Source organism: Macrobrachium rosenbergii, chromosome 15, assembly GCF_040412425.1.
Source record: "Macrobrachium rosenbergii isolate ZJJX-2024 chromosome 15, ASM4041242v1, whole genome shotgun sequence".
Classification (NCBI taxonomy): domain Eukaryota; kingdom Metazoa; phylum Arthropoda; class Malacostraca; order Decapoda; family Palaemonidae; genus Macrobrachium; species Macrobrachium rosenbergii.
The window spans coordinates 34496113-34518724 of NC_089755.1; the positions used below are offsets into that span (position 1 = coordinate 34496113).

The following is a 22612-nucleotide window of genomic DNA, read 5'->3' on the forward strand; positions in this document are numbered from 1 at the left end:
ATATATATATATATAAAATTTATATATATATAAATATTAAAGTTCAACAGGGGAAGTAACGTGGTTGGTATTTCCTTCATTTTAATAGCTAATCAATCTGAAATCGACTGAATCTCAGAAATTTAATAGTCCTTAGTTTATAACCTCTAAAATTGGTGCCTTTAAGCGCGGAATAGTAGATTAAAAAAATAGCAGGTACATAATTAGCATTAGGAAACTGTGTTGAGAATAAATGAAACTTATAACATGAATTTTATAGTCCGTTTACACTGCTATGCGGCTTTCTTAGTTTATACTTTTATTCGCATGAACAGAATAGGTAAACTTAAGACAATGCTGCATCCTTAGAAGATATTCCTTTTCCATTTTCAGAGTTAGTACACTTGGAACAAGTAAAAAATGCTTTTGTAGGAAAAATGTCTAACTCAGATTTGTTTTTGTTTTCTTAATGAAGTGAAACAAATGTATTACGATGAAAACAGCAATATGTGTGTCACTATTCAGGACAATCTCACTTTTGTTTTGTTACATAAAAAGTGAACTTTAACTTGATATGTGAAACCATTCAAAAAATTCACTTTGTCATAAAGATGGCCGAAGGACCTAAAGAAAGTCCTCAAGGCGTAACCTTGGAGGCTGTTCATTGTGACACCTCCCCAAGAAACGACCGAAACCAAGAGAACAGAGCAGAGAACGCGGACGAAGTTTTCATTGGCGCCAAGGAAACCGAAGGATACAGTGGGTGTGAGACAGCGTCCTCCAGGGACGATTCCTTTGTGTCCTGTAGCACTAAAGACGACTCCGACACCTCTCAGACAGAGCAGAATTTGGAAAAAACAGGTGACAACTGCTGCGAGCAAAGCTCAGAGCAATCATCTGAGATGCCTCCTCTGCCTAAAGATGCCGAAACAGCAGGTGGACCGAGTGGGAATGAGGACAGCAACTTTGACATAGACCCATGTGTCGATTTGCCCTTCACATTTGGGGAAAATGAAAATTTTCTACATCAAGTGTCTTCTGATGAAGCGGCACATATGTTGCCTTTAAACCTGCCCGACCGTGGTGTGTTTTACGAAGAGCTGGACAGCCTAGCTCAAAGGAGGCTGATAGACTTCTGCTCCTCGGTAGCCAGTTTCCCATCGGAGTGTAACTCCTTGCAGAGTTCTTCACTGACTGATGACATTGGACACGGGACGGAGCCCCCCACGCTATGTCTCTACGACATCATGTGCGACATTCAGGAACAAGCTCGCATCGACGAGCCTCTCCCCCCACCAACATCTGCCGGCGCACCTCAGGTGCAAAGCTGTCCCGCAGTTCCCCGCATCATTAAGCCTGTGTCCAGGAGGCCCGAACAGTGCCTGAGAAAACCTCCGTCAAAACTTGCGCAGCCTCCTAGAAGAGGGCTGATCGAAATCTTTAAAAGAAAGGGATACAACAACATACTGAGGAGCCTGGAAGAGCAGCTTGGCCCGGGAAGCGTCTCTTCAGACACGGAGAGAAACATCACCAGATCTTTCAGGGTCCCTCCGTTGCACTTCGCTCCCGCAAGACGGGGAGAAAGTAATGCTTCTTCCATATCTCAGAGCAACCCCGCAAACACATCTTCCAGCTTTCCAGAGGATGGTGTACCTAATCAGATCTTGGGTATATCTCCGAGGGAAGTGGAGGACAGCATTACTGCGTCGAATGACCCCGATGTTGTCCTGAGCAATCTTCCAGCAAGCCAGAGCGGAAGAGATCCCCGTCAGTTGCTGGCTAGAAACGCGCCCGCTTATCTCGTTCCACATACTAATGAATCTGTTTCTGTTTGGTGAGTATTTTCTTCTTCCAAAGCGATTGTTAGAATTGACTTCCATCTTTTCGGTGAGGAAAGAATACATACTGGACTGGCACATTTTCTTGTTGACCTTTTTTTTATTTATTGTACCTTATAGAGTGGGTATCGTAGTAGGGGCAAGCTTGTCCCAGCCTCCTTGTAGGTTTGCTGAATTTGGTGACTTTTTCACGTAAACGCAAAGGCAAAGGCATTAAACCTACTCCTGAATACCTTTCTTTCACCTGGGCTTGGAACACAGTTTTAGAGGTTCTTGGGTGGGACAGAGTAGAAATTCAAGTGCGGTACAGTGGAAGTTGAATTGGTTGGGCAGGTACATATGTGCTATTTTTGTTACCATTTAAAAGTCTTCGTTTTTTAAAAAGCTCGCACTTTCAACATTCAACTGTCTCTGTCTGCAGCAACTGGTTTTGTCATTTATTTATTTATTTATTTATTTATTTATGTATTCATGAATTTTTTGTTGGGAGAAATGCAACCTTGAGACCTCTCGATTTGCGCTGTCTTAAGCTAGTCAGACGCCTTAATTTCAGCTTTCACCTTTTAATTTTATATAATATTCTTTCGTACTCAATCAAGCGACATAACTCTCTTTCAATATGAAATATAGTATAAGAAACAAATTTACATTCTCGAAATTTCTATTTGTCGTGAGGATGTAACTCCGAAAACGGAACCTCTTATCTCCAGTTGAAAATTCGTTTTTTCTTGTTTTTTATATCTTTTATGCTTAACTATATTTCATAGATAACCTGACATATCTTATCTTCCGCATGATATGTTATCGTGGCCGAGAAACTCAAGATGCTTCTTGTTTTTATTGGGTGCTTGCAATGAGTGAATGTTAGGCTTATTCATTAGGACAGAACAAGTTTTCCTGATTTGAATTTGTAAGTATTTGATGTTAATTCCCATCATACGTGTGTCTCAGAAAATTCTCTCTCTCTCTCTCTCTCTTCTCTCTCTCTCTCTCTCTCTCTCTCTCTAATATCTGTATGTTTCTAATTAGTGTGATGATTTTTTAAACTGTTTAGTGGTTCTTTAATGAAACATTTAAGATCATTATTAGCTTTGGCGTCTTCATCTTCTGTAGGTGGGCAGTTGATACTATAGTACGCAAAACAAAATAGTCAGAAGGCTAAAAGTCGCGCTATTATTTGTCCTCTTATTACACGTAAGTATGTTTGTATCTTGTCTTTTTCAAGACTAGGCTCTCGTGTCTATGTTAGCAATTTCATATCGCGACTAAATCATTCCAAGTCAGTTTTATCATATACTAACCAGGGCTCATACTCGCCATCTCTCCATTTATTTCTTTATTTATTGATTTATTTATTTGAGGTTTTGGTACGCAGGACTACCCGGCCCTGTACAACACGAATAGCTAACACCTTCCACCCAACAAGGTAAGCGACCTCTTGCGGTTTTGTTTACATTCTAACCCCACGCTTCTTCTTCTTCCCCAGGGTTATCATGAGCGGAGGAGGAGACGGCTTGAGTCATTCACTGGTCCGTCACTTACAAAGTATGGTAGGAAGGATACATACCGGAAGGGGGTAAAAGGAGGAGAACGAAGGAGAGAGAGATATATGTAGGAGAGGAGGAGGAGGAGGAGGTAGAGGAGGAGACGGAGGTATTGAAGCAGTGGACGAGCTCGATTACGTCGAAAGTGATGCTCCGTTATTGTCGCAGTTTCACGAAGATGCCATTCAGCAGGTAATCTCAGATTTTCTTTTATGTGGTAGAAAGTAGCACTCACAATTTCAATAGAAAACTTGTACCCAAGATTTTAATAAGAAACTTTTACTCAGGATTTTAATAAGAAACTAGCACTGAGAATTTCAATTAGGAACTTGTATTCAGGATTTTAATAAGACTTTGCACTCGGAATTTTAATACGAATTGTGCTCAGGATGTCAACAAGAAACTGGCACTAAGAATTTCAATAAGAAACTTGTGCTTTGGCTTTTGATAAGACCCTGGCACTCGGAATTTCAACAAGAAATGTACTCAAGATTTTAACAAGAAACTGGCAATCAAAATTTCAATAAGAAACTTGTACTTAGGGTTTTAATAAGAAACTGGCACTAAGAATTTAAATACGGAACTTGTACGCTGGATTTTGATAAGACAATAAGAAATGTACTGATTTTAACAAGAAACACAATAAGAAACTTGTACTCAGGATTTTAATAATAAACTGGCACTCAATACAAAAACTTGTAATCTGGATTTTGATAAGACTTTGACACTCGGAATTTCAATAAGAAATGTACTCAAGATTTTAACAAGAAATTGGCACTCAAAATTTCAATAAGAAACATGTACTCAGAATTTTAATAAGAAACTGGCACTAAGAATTTCAATAAGAAACTTGTACCCTGGATTTTAATAAGACTGGCACTAGGAATTTCAATAAGAAACTTGTACTCTTGATTCTGATAAGACTGTGGCATTCGGAATTTCATTAAGAAATGTACTCAAGATTTTAATAAGAAACTGGTACTCAGAATTTCAATAAGAAACTTGTACTTTGGATTTTGATAAGACTCTGGCAGTCGGAATTTCAATAAAAAATGTATATACTCAGGATTTTAACAAGATATTAGTACTCAAAATTTCAATAAGAAGCTTGTACTCAGGATTTTAATAAGAAACTGGAACTGAGAATTTCAATAAGAAACTCTGGATGTTGATAATAAACTAGCACTCAGAGTTTTTCTAGGAAACTAGCCCATGGGATTGTTATAGGAAACTAGTGATCAAAATTTTTAATAAGAACCCTGTACTCAGAATTTTGATAAGAACCTAGCAACCAGTATCTTAAAACGAAATTGGCACTAAATAAGAAAATGACTCAATAGATCTGGCCCTCAAAGACTTTTATAAGAAACTGTCATTCACTACTTTATGAAAGTAGCTCTCAGAATTTTAATGAAGAGTTGGCACTGAGAATTTTGTTTAAAAAACTTGCGCTTAGGATTTTCAAGAAAAGCTGGCCAAGCAAGAATTTAATGCAATTCTTATTTCTTAATTTCATTAACTCATTCATTTCAATGATCAAAGTAACGCTGTTTGAACTCTACTCCCATCAGTTATTCATACCCCATGGTTCCTCCTGTTCATTCAGAGTTGTTGATCGACCCATTTCCTGATATTTCTTGGTTCCTCGTGTGTAAACCCACGACTAGATCGAAATGTACACATCTTTGGTACAAACATTTGTTGAAGATCTTCCAGTACCTCATTTTCATTCCTTGCTAGGCACCGCCCTTCTTAATTCCTTTTCGCCTCTTCTGATATTATACTTTTCCCTTCCAGTACCTTATGTATAGTCATGGCTAAGCCCTGACCTTCTTGATTCCTTTTCGCCTCTTCTGATTTTATACTTTTCTCTTCCAATACCTCGTGAATATTCATGTCTCAGCCCCGCCATTCTTAATTCCTTTTCTCCTCATCTGATTTTAGACTTTTCCCTTTCCTTCCAGGCAGGAACGGGAGCTTTCCAAAGACTCCTGCTGCTGGTGGTAGGTCTAGGCCTGGCGGCAGACACCATCGAACTTTTCGTGGTGGCGTACGTCATCCCGTCGGCGGAAGTGGAGCTATGCATGTCTGGCTCGGATAAAGGATGGCTCGGTAAGACCTCGGCCACTTCTATCGATTATTCCGGGGTCACGGTCGAGCGTTTTTGTAAAAGGCTCGCGTTGGGGGAATTAAGATTTAATGCCGGGTTTGACCAGCAGTTCTCTGTAAAAGTCTGCAAAGGCTCGATTTAATTCGATATAATAATAATAATAATAATAATAATAATAATAATTATTATTATTATTATTATTATTATTATTATTATTATTATTATTATTATTATTATTATTATTATATGTCCTTTGCACTACGTCAGGAGAGTTGGATTAGAACTGTGAGACCGGATGAGTGGAGATGTATGGAAGATAAAGCGCAGGAAAGATATGATTGGCTGAAATTCTACGAGGCCCTTTGCATTATGCGGCGTTGGAAGCGATGATATATATATATATATATATATATATATATATATATATATATATATATATATATATATATATATATATATATATATGTATATACATATACATATATATATATATATATATATATATATATATATATATTATATATATGTATAATATTTATATATGTATATATATCATGTGTATATATATGCATACATTACTTTTTATGTCACTTATACAAGCAAAGAAATCATATATTCGTAAATATTAAGCTTTAGACATCATTTAATATCGAATTCATTACACCTTAGGGATAACATACACCCCGAATGGTAAAAAACGAAATATTTATCCTTTCATCTAGACCAAAGGCCCGGATTCGAATCCCAGCCAAGGCAGATGCACTTATCAATTATATACCCACTTTCGTATTAGTTATTCTCAAGATATACTGAATTCGATGTTAAATGATATATAAATAAATATATATTATATATATATGTATATGTGTATGTATGTATGTATGTATGTATGTACGCATGTATGTATGTATGCCTGTCTGTCTGTCTTCTCCCTGTCTCATTGTATTTCCTTTCCTGTTCTCTCGACTTTTCCATTTTCTCTCTCTCTCTCTCTCTCTCTCTCTCTCTCTCTCTCTCTCTCTCATATCGCTTTTCTCGTCTTCCCCAACAGCCGCCATCACCTTCGTGGGCATGATGATAGGTGCCATGATCTGGGGCAGCCTCAGCGACAACGTGGGGCGCCGCAGGGCGCTCCTGTCTGCCCTCTTCGTCAACGCCCTCTTCGGCGTCATGACGGCGTTCATGCCCACCTATGGCATCTTCATGACGACCAGACTCTGCTCGGGCATTGGGTATGTATTGGGAGATGATGGGTTTATGAGTTTTTTGATGTGAAAGATGATTTATCTTTTTAGTTTTTAGTGTTTTTCTGGCCAGTAAGGATCGAGTTAATTTGTGCTGATAGAATGATACGTATATTTGTATACATGTGAACATGTGATCTGAATATTAATGTACACACAAACGTACAATCACTCACACACATACATGTGTGTATAATTGTATATATATATATATATATATATATATATATATATATATATATATATATATATATATATAGATAGATAGATAGATGGATATAGATAGATAGATATAAATGTGTGTGTTTATGCTTGCGTATTTTATGTCATTCACGAAAACGTGAGTTTCAAACTCAGACAAAACCAAAACGGTGAAAAATATACAACGTACTTTCATCCTGACAACTTCATCTAAAAATAAATTCCCTTGGTCGTGACGCCACACTTCTTCTTTTTCTTCTTCTGCAGCATCGGCGGAGGAATCCCCATCGTCTTCGCCTACTACTGCGAGTTCGTGAGTCGAGCTGAGCGCGGGCGCCACCTCTCTTGGCTGCTGGTCTTCTGGGCCATCGGGGGAGTCTTCACGGCCCTCATGGCCTGGGCCATCATCCCAAGGACGGGTGAGAGAGAGAGACCAAAGTCAAGGTCTAGACCTTGAGAGAGACAGTCAAGATCAAACTGGGCTCTCTGAAGGTCTTCAAATATTAGTAAAATCTTAAAGACTTGCAACCCTTTCCTCTTGTCCCATCCTTCCATTCTCTCTCTCTCTCTCTCTCTCTCTCTCTCTCTCTCTCAGCGGAGGACCTCGAAGAGGTGGAGCCAATCTACAGGCAAACCTCTCATTTATAATGTTAAAGTACCTTACCTGCTTTTATTTGTTATGATTGTTGTCTCTTTGCGGATAATACTTATTGTAATAACCGTCTGCTTACTTTACTCTCTCTCTCTCTCTCTCTCTCTCTCTCTCTCTCTCTCTCTCTCTCTCTCTCTGGTCGTAGTTACCCTTCTTCCACTCCCCTACTCCCCCAGTCTTTCCTCTTTACCTTCGGAGTAAAGCACCTCCATTTTCCCCTTCCCATTCATTTTGGGATCTTCTGGCCTGGGATGGAGAAGACCGTTAGGATAGCCCGTCCACCGGCCTCTGAGCAAACTACAGCCTCCATATTTTCAAAAGTTATGATGAAAACGATGGAAGTGAAGAGGATGATAATAATATAAAAAATAAAAAATTATTTGAACGGTTCTTTTGATATTTTATAGGCTAAATTATTAATTGATAGTCTAGAATTTTTAAGTATCCTTGACTTCATCATTAGTATTATTTCCAGGAATATTATGACAAGGGAAAAATGATTCCTGTATTATGTAAGACTGATTCACAGGCTTTGAATTACATAACGAATAATGGTGTGACATTGGAGGTATTAATGTTCATTAAGTTGATGTCACACAAGCAGGAACATTCGGAACATCAGTTTTGCCACCAGCATTGGTAAATTGGCACAAAATTTAGCAGCAACATGTTAAAAGATCCCAGACAAAACAATCCTATTACTTATTAATCACTCAGAGTAACTTAGAAAGTAACACGAATGTGATGAAAAACGTCAGTAATTGTAAGAACAATTCAAATAACAACAAACCTAATTATCTGTTTCCTATTCTTTCTTCCAGGCATCACAGTAGTGCTGGACGAACAACACCACTTTAGCTCGTGGCGCGTGTTCCTCGTGGTTTGTTCTCTGCCCTCCTTTGCGGCTGTTACCGGCTTGTACTTCATGCCCGAGTCTCCAAGGTTCCTGCTCGAGAAAGGAAGGGACGTCGAAGCCATTATGGTCTACAAGGTGAGTCTTCTTCTTTGGAGTTGGCGTTTGAAATCTGGATATTGTCTTAGGAAGTGAAGGTAAAATTGCCCCCCCCTCAAATTGTCCCTGTCATCGGGGACAGGAAAGGAACGGAATATGAAATTTAAGCCAAAGGTCAAGAGCTGGGACCTATGAGGTCACTTCAGGGCTGAAATGGAAATTGAGAGTAAAAGGGTTTTAAAGGCGTAACAGGAGGAAAACCTAAAAGTTGCACTATGAAACAATAGCTAGGAGAAGGTGGAAAGTAAGATGGAAGAAAGAGAATATGAACGGAGGTACAGAAAAGGAATGAAAGGGGTTGGAGCTAGGGTCCAAAGGGAAGCTACTAAGAACCTTGAGTATTGCCTACAGTGCACCACGTGAGGTGCACTGACGGGGGAAGGAAAGGCAGCTGAGAACTGCTTATGGAATGTATGGAAGTTTCTATTAAGTGCTGTTGTCACAATGATCTGCTGCGCCCAACATGATTATCTCTAAATATTTTACATCTGTTACAATTACTCCTAGAACTTACCTCTAGAAGATTTCTGTAACTAAAAGAATTATATTTTGAAAGATTCTAATCCCACTACTGATAAAATCATATTCATATACTTAACTATTACTACCCCCATGACATCTATCCCTAGAACTATTCCTTACCCATGGAATCTCCAATTCCAGAAAATCTTCAAATGGAACAACGCCCACAACCCTGGAGCCGAATACCAATTATCGGAGCTGGAATTGCCCTCCGGCACCCAGAGGCAATTACGTCACCCTGCCCCCCAGGGTGTGGGCAAGAACTTCATCACCGACCTCTCCTACGGTCTAGATCAGGTAAGGATTTTTGTGGAGTGCTACAACAGGTGAAATCCTTCAGTGTTTCCTTATTTTTTAGTTTCCTGTAAAAGAAAATTATTGAAATGGCTGTTTGTCTGTCCGTCCGCACTTTTTCTGTCCGCCTCAGATTTAAAATTACTGATAGAGGGCCGCAAATTGGCATGCTGATCATCCACTCTCCAATCATCAAAGATACCAAATTGCAGCCCCTCTAGCCTCAGTGCAGTTTTTATTTTATTTAAGGTTAGTTAGCCATTATCGTGCGACCGGCACCGCCACAGAGATGCCACACAAATATAGGCCACCACTGGCCATGCATGAAAAGCCACAACACGGCTGAGAGTTTCATGGCCTGTGGCTGAGTTTCATACAGCATTTTATGCTGTACAGAGGGTCTCAATTGCGCTGAAGAAACTTCAGCGTTATTAAGTATTAGGCTTGTTTTTGTCTCTGTCTGCAAGATAAGCTGGAGCACTGTAGCGCATTACCGTAACTGCATTGCGCCTCATTAACACAAATTTCTAGTTTCCCGTAATATTTAATGACGATGAGTGATCCTTCATTTGATTGATGTTTAATGATGCTATAATTTACTTTTTCGGATAAGGTTTGATGAGTGCTATAATTCATTTCATTTGATAATGTTTAACATAGCTATCATGTATTATATTATTGAATATTTATCAGCGCCGGAACTCACTTTATTAGACACTATTTTATAATGATTTGCTTGGTTGAATAACTTTATCATTGATATAAATCGTTTCAGAAGATAAACTATCAGCCCTGTAACTGACCTTTATTAGATTTCAACAACTAGAACATCCTTTTAGGTATGGGGGCTGTGAAGTAAAGCTTACCAGTTGACTCAAACTTTGCGATTTGATTTTTTTTTTCTTTGCTGAAATCCACTGTTAATTTCACTGTTAACAAAACAGTAGAACGCGTTTCTTTGTCTGTATCTCGGCTGTCACTTTGCTAATGATTGAAATATGTCTTCGGTGAAGTTGGTGAACGCAGCCCGGACTCTGCACCAGGGTTACTTTTCACTCTCAATCTTAATCATTTTTTCTTACGCTAGTTACCGGATAAACCCAATGGATGAACCAAATTACTAGACGCTCGACGAAGTTAGTTGGTTTATCTACGGAGAACGGTGGATTTTTTTTTATACTTGAACTACGGAATTGGCTGTCTTCAAAATACGACAGGTTTCTTCTGGCAACAACAATTTTTTGACTCATAAATCTTTTTTCTAAACTTTTTACTGTTTTAGTCAGATTGATCAGGAGAATCGAGCAGGTTCTCGAAAGCTCTCGTATTTTCATATTTACATTGTGGATTTCTTCACCACCAAAGCCATCATTAAGAGCGTCATCATCTGTAATTCTTATGGCATGATTATTAACTATTCATCATAACCTTTCGTTCTGATTTTGACGTCGTTTCCTGTCATAATCATCGCCTTTCCTTCACCATCAGCATTATCATCATCTTAGTTTGGCTAATCATTTACTACCATCGCCACCTTTCTGAAGGGTTCTTTATATTACAGATTTGGATACCATGACCACACTTGTTATGGAACAATGCCTGTTTCGACCTTCTTACTTATTTATCCATTATTCATTTATTTATTTATTTTCTTATTTGCAGTTCTGGGGACTTTTCCTTCAGCTCTTTCTTCCACCATACCTGAAGACGACGCTGATGCTCCTAGTAATCTGGTTCACCTGCGCGTTTGGGTAAGTTATTAATCTCTCTCTCTCTCTCTCTCTCTCTCTCTCTCTCTCTCTCTCTCTCTCTCTCCTTAGTCTGACAGTCTGTGGTTATGCGGCTAATACGTCTGTTCTATGTCCAAGTTTCACCCACACAAATACCGCTTTATTTCCTCTGTCATATGTTTTCCAAATGATAAAAACAATTTTAAGACTGTAGGAGAATACTATTCAAAACAGTTCCCTGTTTAATAGCTTAAATAATTGCACACACACTTACACACACACACACACACATACATACATACGTATATATGTAAATATATTATTTTGTATTTCAGATAAAAGTAGTATTAGACATCGACAGTACTTAAAAATAATCAGGAAGATTAATGAACTTAATATTATAAAATGGCGTCGCAGATACATAAGAGACATTAGAAGTGTATCAACCTTTCACCAAATTAAAGAAAAATTAATATAAATATCTGTAGATGCACACAAAGGTAAATTAACTGCTGGTATTAATCGCCTAGGTTATGTATGTAGAGAATCTTGTATTCAAAAAGTACAGCATTTGCATGAAAAATATCTATTGATTTTCCATACTTAAAGGATAGATAATTAAGACTGGATATCTCTAGACATTTATAGCTAAAGGTTAGGGAATTAACGTGAATTCTCATGATTGAAAAGATCTTTAGACCATCACCCTAACCCAAAGTCAAAACATCTTTAAAGGTATCTTAAAAGCTGCTTCAAATCCAAGACCCCAAGGAAGGTAACTCAGCAAGAAAGAAACCATCTGCAATCCTCATTTCTGAAAGCAAATCCTTATAATATGATGTTCCCCCCAGATTCTACGGGCTGTCTGTATGGTTCCCCGAATACATCAAGTTGCTGAAAAGCGAAGCTTACGACAAGGATGCAGAAGTTGTCTTGGTAGGTATCATTATTATTATTATTATTATTATTATTATTATTATTATTATTATTATTATTATTATTATTATTATTATTATTATTATTATTATTATTATTAGTTTAATTTTGTCATCTTCTGCATGGTTGAACAACAAACCCTTGTCTCTATAAATAACTGGCATCGGAAAAGGATGGACACTGAAAACAACCAAAGTAAGTCCATAAAACTATATTACAGGAACTACATACACCAAAAATTTGTAGAAGATGAGAAGACCCTCAGAAAAATAATAAATGAAAATGTAACCCCTACTGCAGAAGGGGAGAAAATTAACCTGATAATAAACTATAAAGATATGAAAACAAGCCAGTTATTATTATTATTATTATTATTATTATTATTATTAATTATTATTATTATTATTATTATTTGGGAGCAGACCCTCTTTTAGATAATCTCTGTTAAAGAATGGCAGCACGAGTGGACTTGATTTTATATAAAGTCTTTTCAAACTCTTTCACTATTCTCTTTTCTTCAGGGGTAATATCTGCTCTTAGCAGATATTAGCCCTGAAGGAAAGAGAAGTGAGAGGAATTGACGAGACTTTTATAAAAATCAATTCCACTGATGCTGCCATTCTTTTATTAATATTATTATTATTATTATTATTATTATTTATTATTATTATTATTATTATTATTATTATTATTAGTGAGAAATTATTGAGATGATCTTTTGAACTGCGGAATACAAGTCATATTTACATCAAACTTGTAACGTGACAGTTTCATATTTATTCGATACCGATGAAAATTATCATAAGAACTGCTGTGGGTAAAGAAAAAAAATGATTGATATAAAATTCGAAGGAAATATTTATTAATCCGGTAATAGTAAAAACTTATCAAATATCTTTTAAACAGACAGGAGTGTTAACTTACAGGTGTTCAAATATAACTGTTACTCAGTAACATTGTTGATAATTAAGCCCCCCTTCTAAACAGGCATAGTTTCTGCTTACTGGTGTTCATTAATTATTATTCCTAATGACTAATAATTAATCGAGTCCTCTGCACTTTAGACAAAGTCCCCTTACGGGGGTAGTGCCATCAGTGCCCCTCACGCGGTGCACTGTAGACATTACTTAAGGTTCTTTGCAGCGTCCTTCGGCCCATAGCTGCAACCCTTTTCATTCCTTTTACTTTACTTCCACTCATATTCTTTCTTCCAATAATTGTTTCATAGTGCAGCTGCGAGGTCTCCCTCCTGTTACACCTTTCAAACCTTTACTCTCAATTTCCCTTACAGCGCTGAATGACCTCATAGCTCCCAGTGCTTGGCCTTTGGCCTAAATTTTATATTCCAGTTCTAATTCCAATTCCAATTCCAATCAGACCAGGCGTTCTTCGAAGACGTGTTCAACCAGAGTCGGTACGACAACGTGCACTACAGAGAGAGTATCTTCAACAAGGTCAACTTCACCAAGGCTGTCTTCAACCACGTCCTCTTCATCAACTGCACCATCCGCGACTGTCTCTTCTCCGACATCAGGTCGAGTAAGACCTTCTTCAGGTAAATGTCAGATCAAAGAAATGATGAGTCATTGTCCTGTTTTCGTTTTTTGTTTATTATCTGATGTCCAGTGCTTTAGGAGAACCTTTGTGTCAAGCGAAGTTGACGTTGGGATGATGATGATGATGAATTCAGGAATCAAATTTTATAAAAGCATTAGGTTAGTATTGGGAATATATATATATATATATATATATATATATATATATATATATATATATATATATATATATATAGTATATATATGAAAATCATTGTCGAGTAAGACCTTCTTCAGGTAACTATCAGATAAAATTTTTTAAGAGGACCTTTTATGTGAAATGAAGTTGTGGATGAGGATTATGATGATGATGATAATGATGATGATAATTCAGGACTCAAAACTCATAAAAGCATTAGGTTAGTATTAAAATTGTATATATATTATATATATATATATATATATATATATATATATATATATATATGAAAATCATTGTGATTAGACCTTCTTCAGGTAAATTAAAATTTTTTAAGAGGACCTTGTATTAGTGAAGTTGGAAGTTATGATGATTATGATGATGATGGATAGTGATGATGAGATGAATTCAGACTCAACTTATAAAAACATTAAGTTAATATTAAAAATATAAATATATATATATATATATATATATATATATATATATATATATATATATATATATATATATATATATGAAAATCATTGTCGATTAGGACCTTCTTCAGGTAACTGTCCGATAAAATTCTTTAAGAGGATCTTTGTACTAAGTGAAGTTGGAAGCTATGATGATGATGATGAATTCAGGACTCAAACCTTATAAAAGTATTAGGTTAGTATTGAACAAAATTATGAAAATCAGTTTCGAGTAAGACCTTTTTCAGGCAACTGCCAGATAAAAAAATGATGAGTCATTCTTTTTTTCGTTTTTTATTTATTATCTGATGTCAATTTGTTTAGGAGAACCTTTGTGTCAAGCGAAGTTGGAGGCTGTGATGATGATGATAATGATGATATTGGTGATGAATTCAGGACTCAGTGCTTATAAAAACATTGGGTTAATTTTGCAAAAAGATATGAAAATCATTGTCCCTCATATTCTATAATGAGATGTCTAATTCCTTACATATTCAGGTCACTAAAGAATTGATGACAGAAAACGTTTCTCATTTTTTATGCGATGTCATGTCTACATTCTTAAATATTCAGATACCAAACCTATTAAGTGCACCTTTAACTAATCAAGAAATTGTTTCTAATTTTCTTTCGAGATCCATTTTTATCATCCATTGATTTTTCTTTATCTGGTGCGGTTTTCTGTTTGTCCAGACATAAAGTCTAGAAAGATCTCCCTTAGTCAAATATTGAAGAAATGACGGGAAAGATTGTATCTCACTTATTATTATTTACTGTGCATTTGTTTTCTGAAATTTTACTTCACTTTGATACTTTCATCCTCTTTTCATTTCTCATTTTTACAACTTTTTTGCTTCTACAGTTATTCTTTAACCATGTCTAGATCTCTCATGACAAATGTTGAGTTTTAGGGAAATTCCGTGGTATGTGATTGCGGCAGGTAATTGAGAAATTTTATTATTATTATTATTATTATTATTATTATTATTATTATTATTATTATTATTATTATTATTATTATTATTATTATTATAAAGGTCAAGTTTAATATCATTAGAAATCCTATTGCTCAATTCTCTGCTGATTTTTCTGCAATCTCTCTCTCTCTCTCTCTCTCTCTCTCTCTCTCTCTCTCTCTCTCTCGTTAACGCAACCTGTTAACCATTCCTAACGCAAGTTTCCTCTCCAGGAACAGCGAGCTTACGAACAACACATTCGTAGACACGGACTTCTACGATTACCGGTTCCAGGACTGCCTGATGGTCAAAAATACCTTCCGAGCCCTCGTCCCTGGATGCACCCTGGATTTCGACTACAACATCCACTACAAGGAGGTGTTCCAGGAGAACCTCATTGGCCAGCTGACCATCATTCCAGGGACTTTGGTCACGTCACTCCTAATGGACAGGATTGGCAGAGTTCGGATTATGAGTGAGTCCAATTGGCTTTGTTTACTTTTCCCTTCTTCTTCTGGAAGAGACGGAGAGGTTACGGCATCTTACTCCTCGTAAATTCAGTGCAGTTCACATGATAGGTAATACTTTGTAATGTCGTGGTCGTTAATGGCACTCTTACTACCAAGATTACATAGATCTTGATTACTACCATTAATAATATGCACATACCGTCAAAATGACGGTGATAGAAGAGGGTGGATATAGCAAATCCTCAGTCTAGGTACGTTACGTACTGCCTTAAAGTTTGGACCAAGGTATCTTCATTGTACACACTCATAAGGAGGCGTACGGTGAGAGAGGTTAGTTCCCGGGGTGGACGACAGCAAGTTCAATAGAAATTATCATAAGCAGATGTATAAGCATTGAGCTAATGGCATTGTTCCGATCATTATCGTGAATCCGATGAAGGTAATGATCGTAGAAGCACTAGTGACAAAAATTATGTGCCTAAAATTATCATGATCTTAGGAATAGGTTATCAGTGTAATGTTCAACAACCTAATTGCGAAAGGCTGTGATGCAATTCTATTCATTCCTACTAATGCTAACATATAATAGATAGTTCCTGTAGCAAACTATGGTAGATTCTGTTCAGTTCCACCTTCTCGATATGAGCAACAACGACTGTATTTTTCATTTGAATTTTATGTGTATGGTAACGCGTGGTATGATTCCATTAAAGTTGGCCCCTTCTCCCCCTATACCAGATATATCTTTTCTTATCAATTCCCCTGTCACAGCTATAAGTTCTCGACAGCTGAAACTGAAACGGTAACTTGTGCACGAATCCGTATTATAATGCCATACACTTTTCTGTCCTCGCTTTTTTGATTGATAGCTTCAATCTTATCGACTCCCTCAACTCAGTCTTTGGCTTCTGATAACTCACGGGCGATGGGAAATCCGTGTTATCATCTCTGATAACTCCTGTGTTCTGTATTTCCACGACATGGGGTTATCGTTTGTCAAAGCCGATAATGTCTCTCAGTCGTGGATTTGCTTTTCATTCTTTTTACTAAAATATTGCCTATCTTCTTTTATGAGTGTCTGTGTAACCTTCTCTTATCAAAACTTCAGCAATGACTGAGTTGATTGTACCCGTCTTATGTCAAATTTCGGGATTATGATGAAATGTAGACTGTTGCTTTTTTCCACTCTGTGACTGATAAAATGTGCGAACTAGTGTTTTCCTAGGCACCTCTGCGACTGTGTTAAAAAACTGTCCGTTTTTTTCTGTGATCGTGTGTTTTAAAAGAACTATCCTGATGAATATGATCACCTATTTAAGTTATTTTATGTTTCGTGGTAAAAGGTTAACCGTCTTCTTCATCTTCTCCCAGGCACCTCCATGATCCTGTCGGCGATCTCAGCCTTCTTCATCTGGTTCCTCGACAGCAAAATTGGCATCATTGTATTCGAGGCCGTTTTCAACTTCATCTTCATCTCGGGATGGAATGCTCTGGACATAGCGTCGACTGAGGCCTTCCCTACACATATCAGGTACTGCTCTCTCTCTCTCTCTCTCTCTCTCTCTCTCTCTCTCTCTCTCTCTCTCTCTCTCTGTAGGGAAAAATAAAGCACCTTGTTTTAGTTAGCGAAAGTAAAAATTTAAAAATTTACGTAAACAGAAGCGTTGTTAGAACTGGTGACATATTATATTGTCTTGTAACAGTTTAAATATAATATATATATATATATATATATATATATATATATATATATATATATATATATATATATATATATATATATATATATATATACAATATATATATATATACAAGAGAGAGAGAGAGGAGAGAGAGAGAGAGAGAGAGAGAGAGAGAGAGAGCAATATGGAAGTACGTGAATGGGAATCAGTCATGAAACTATCAGACAACGGAATATTTCCTAATTTAGAAGTTATTAATGTTATTACCTCTCTCTCTCTCTCTCTCTCTCGTGTTGTCAGACTGTTATTACTGTTATTATTATTATTATTATTATTATTATTATTATTATTATTATTATTATTACTTTGTCCTTCTCTTTTGACAGGACTACAGCCTACGGCTTCTTGAGCGCCGCCTCCAGGATAGCAGGCGTGTTAGGCTCTCTCTGCTTCGGCCAGTTCATTTATTCCAGCCGTGCCATCCCCATGCTAACCACCACCGCTGTCCTCTTCTTGGGAGGAATGATAGCCTTCAAACTCCCGGAGACGAGGGAGAACCTCCTATAGATAGATTCGCCTGTCAGCTTCCCTTCGTTCCAAGTCTTAGACGTTTATTCGGTATACTCAAGGGACCTGGAAGAGTTGATCTCGTTCCAGGAACTCCTTCCAGTCTGCAGGACCAGAATTGAGTTCAGTCTTTCCAGTTTTAGTGAAGCATTTCTGGGGGGGTGGGCGTTTTCTGCATGTTCTTTTGATCTGGGGATGGGGTGGGTCGCTTTTTCTTCTCATATTTTTCAGGAATGCCAGGATGGAAAGAAAAGTTTGCGATAAGCATTCCAAATACCAGTCAGCTACCAATCAAGCATTTGGAAGTGGCGTGGGGTGGGTCTAAGGGGGTTAATTTTCGTGAGCACGGAGATGGACATAAACCATTATGCGTAGACATGCCAGCAGCTTCAGAAACATTGAGTGGCTTTAGACGTTACATCCATAAATTTAACTACTGTTCAAACTGCATCGTGAATATTGATTTCACCTGCTAAGTTCAGTCATATAGCTTGGAATAAACGGCGCTTATAAAACAAAATCAATAGAACATACGTAAAAACTCCCAGATCACAGAACTTGCAGAAAACGCCATTCAGGAAGGAGAAATGTCACAACTGCTTAGCTGTTGAGAGCATTAAGACATGAACCAAGAACAGATTATAAAAAGAGAAGCTTCGTTGAATATATGTTTTCTACAAGCATTTCTCTTCTGGAACCTGCAGAAACGTTTTAAAGCGGTTCTGCCTTTAAAGCCTGTCTCCTGTAATCTAGTCAGTGGTACGAAAGATAAGTCTAACAAGCTGGGTAATTAGGAGCGAGGATCGGGTAGATTCCCGCCATAGATCTTGTTAGTGTGATATCTCATATAGACTATCATTGTAACATAAAAACACTAATCTCTCAAAACTTAAGTGTCAATTGTGTAAAAGGTAAACAAGATGCAAAGCTATTTGTCCCAGTCGAAACGTGATGTTATGTATCCCATATTCTAAAGCCATTTGTAAAGAGACTAACGAGTCACGATGGACGGTGTCGTCATGTATTAAAGCCAGCAGTTGTCAACATTGTAAACGTTGTGCTTCGATGTTCTCTCGTGTGGTGTGGAAGCCGTTTATGTCATGATATCTTCCAGGAAACTCATCAAGAAACGTTTGTAATTGCGTCTAGCGGATTTTGATTGACGCACATTAATCATGACGCCCGGAGTTATCTGTTGTCTCCGCATGAAATTTTGTTGAGTCTGTCTCCATGTCGAAGTCGTCAACATTGTCCGACTTCACGCCTGCGCACTACTTTGCCTCGAGATGTAAACATGTTTTCAATTCTGTGTATACTCTAGTAATTGACTCTGGCCGCATGATAAGGAATAACATTACGGAACATGTTACGTGTAATCTGGGTATAACCATTTTGTGATAATGACACTAGTCACTGAATTTTTTTATTTTTATTTAATTCTCATACAAACAGAAGGGGATATATATATATATATATATATATATATATATATATATATATATATATATATATATATATATGAATATATAGCAATAGCTATACATTTTCCTAATTTTATCATTCAGTTCGACTTGAAGCTAGGGACTTTATTAGTAAGCCTCAAGCAATGCAAAGCGTACGTAGATAAGTTTTTTTTTTTTTTTAATATTCCTTCTTTTCATTTAGGGGTGACATATTTAGTTGACCGTATCTAACAGACGAGTCGGTAAGAGCTATTGAGATTTCTCTACCTGGCAAATTAATATAGTATGCTCCTTCCTAAAAATTGTACTGACGGCATAATTGGTTAGGAACAGTTGATCACGTATGATTAACCATCCTATAATACGTTGTTTTTTCGTTGTGACCTGTTGGTGCTCGAAGTAACTTGGTCCGAAAATTCCAGTGTGGGAAAAGGAATTTAGGAAAAATGGACTAAAAATAAGAACGATAACATACAGAAGTCATACACGTAAGCGTCCACAATCAGTGTCATGCTGAACTATATCCATTAAGAAGATGTAGCGCCTGCGCATAAGACAGTACATGGTAGTCACAAAGGTTATTGCAAATTTGAACCAAACTGGTGTAAACAGAACCAGGTAGAAAAGCTTTTCGTTGTCCAAATATCCGTTATTCTCTTCTTATGACAGGAAACAGAATGTACATCTCTTATTTCCACATTCTCTTCATGGAAAACGAGACAGATACCGGAACGCCCTCGTTGTGAATGCGAAAAGCCGGAGCCAAAAATTCAGGTCGTGACGATTCCGAGTCAGTTTGAAGAGCACCCGTTTTCTTCCTACTTAACTGAGATTAACAGACGAGCAGTGGCGCGGATGCTTTACCCTTATTTCGATTTCGTGGGCGAACGGAAAATGAAGAATAAGGCTGGTCTTGACCATAAATAAAACGCGTAGTAACAGAAACGATAAAGGAAATCTACGTATCAAACTCCGGAGCATTGACACAACAATAGCTAATGCTTGTCAACGTAGATGTGAGCCGTATTGCTCTGTGGTGTCGATCTTTCTTTTTTAGTGCAGACGGTTCGCTAGTCGTTCCTAAACCCCTTAGGTGTGAGTCGTTGGTGTAAGTTCTTGTGTATAATGGATGCTGCTTTTTCTCAAGAGGAAAATAAAAGCTGTGTGGTTAATATGCCAATCTATATATAATGATTATAATTACTGTGTGTTTCGATTCATCTGCATAATAACAAGTGAGGAGAATAGTTTTAAATTACTCATATGATTTTTATCCTATGGTTGAGAGTAAAGTAAAAGATGAGACAAATCTCTCTCCTCTCTCTCTCTCTCTCTCTCTCTCTCTTCTTCTCTCTTAGGCGGAAAAAAAACAGATTCCTCATGAAATGCTGATGATAATAGTTGTCCCATTCAACGTCGTTTTTTTATTTTCTGAGTCGAGAGTTTTTCCTGTGGCCTTTGATGAAATGTTTAGATATGATGATGCTTATTTACTGCAATTAGTGCGATGTGCCATTTATTGGGGTGTCGCTGTTTGTAATAGAAACATATGAGTCGTTGAACTGACGAGCAATTTTAGTGGAATTTAGCGAATACTATTAAAACGATTCACGCCATAAAGTAGTTTAAACTAGACCGCTGATTCTATTCGTCACAATGGACACATCTAGACAAAAACTACTGGGGATATCTAGACCATTTATATATGCAGTATTTATATATTTAAAACATTCGTAATGGAAACCATTCATCTTATCATAAAGTAGTTTAATCCCATCATTAATTCGATTCATAACACTGGACACGTGTTGACACGTGCCAACACAAACACTGACTTCACGCGAACCATTCACTAACACGATCAGTAGGTCTATTCTAATCTGGAATTTTGTATACCAAAGCATTTTAGCAAGGGTCTTTTTCTACTGCAAACGTGAGTAGTTGTTCCATACATTGTCAGGTAGGAACGTGGCTTGTCAGAGGGATAAACACATTGGATAAATGCGAAGGAATTCATATAGCTCTCTAGGATTCTATTTGAGAAGACCAGACGATAATGGTGAAGATAGTTTTTGCGCTGAAAGACTTTTATGCCTGAAGCCACCTTGTGTCGAAGTGGATGGCATTGATATAACTATAGTCATTAATGTGTATATACTGTATTTATTTATTTATTTTGTCGATGAGCATACCTTTAACAGGTAGACCTTGAAGAATGTGCTGTTGCATACATTACAGATCGAACAGCAAGCCTGTGTATGTGTTTCTAGACCTATTCCTCTTCTTTTTCTTCCATTTTGAAAGGGCGGTGGCCTCTTCCCAAGTAACTCGTGAACCTTATCCATACTCGGTTGGCTTCTCGGATCTCGCTGTGACTCATTGCTGCTCACACTATGTTCCCCAGTTTTGTTGTAAGCTGCTAACATTTTTGGATGGGGTTGCCAGCCCTGTGTCTGTAAATTGATAAGTGTGTGAGTGACAGGTAACATTTAATGCAGCTGTAAGTCACTGAAGAATATATCTTCTTTATGAATTCTCAAATCCGAGTATGTTTTCCGTATTTAAATATATTTCGAAAACTCTGCAAAGAACTAAATAGCTGTTATATATATAATATATATATTGTTTATACATGTAAATGTATATATATATATATATATATATATATATATATATATAATATATATATATATATATATATATATATATATATAAATATATATATATATATAAATATATATATATATATATATATATATATATATATATATACAGTGAAACAACCAAAAAGCAACACTAAAGGAAATGAACAATGAACATATATATTTTCAAGAACAAAATAGCCTTTCAGTATCCAATCTGCAATTGGCGAATTATCCTCCTTTTAATTTCACAATCAGTGCAGAGTACATATCAAACATAGAGTAGCATCTTCGTATACAATTATGAACTTTGCTGTCCGTAACCTTATAAAAAAAAAGTGAATAAAAGAAAAAACTCAGTGTGTAGATTTCTCTTAAATGTGTGTGTCATTCTTTCTGTAACCCAAGTAAGATAAATAATAGCAGGGATATGTGAGTTTGTATTTAAACATGTATAAAATGTTATATAAAAATGTCATAACATTATCAAATAGAGTATCACAAATTACAGGCTGTATGCCAAAGTGCTCTGTAATCACTTTTATTCAGCGAAGGAAGCTTTATATCATTTACTGAAA

General features: G+C 36.8%; 1 protein-coding gene across 1 annotated transcript; it reads left to right on the plus strand.

Moving 5' to 3' along the window:
• Positions 1-3430: 3430 nt before the first annotated feature.
• Positions 3431-18072, plus strand: LOC136846312 (synaptic vesicle glycoprotein 2B-like; the record flags this gene model as incomplete). Its single annotated transcript, XM_067117115.1, has 13 exons — positions 3431-3553; positions 5326-5473; positions 6523-6703; positions 7184-7335; positions 8390-8559; positions 9244-9399; positions 11059-11147; positions 11978-12056; positions 13296-13302; positions 13440-13617; positions 15444-15685; positions 17052-17211; positions 17749-18072. Coding segments are annotated over 13 exons (1866 nt in total), but the record flags the coding sequence as incomplete, so codon positions are not given.
• Between the last annotated feature and the right edge of the window lie 4540 nt (positions 18073-22612).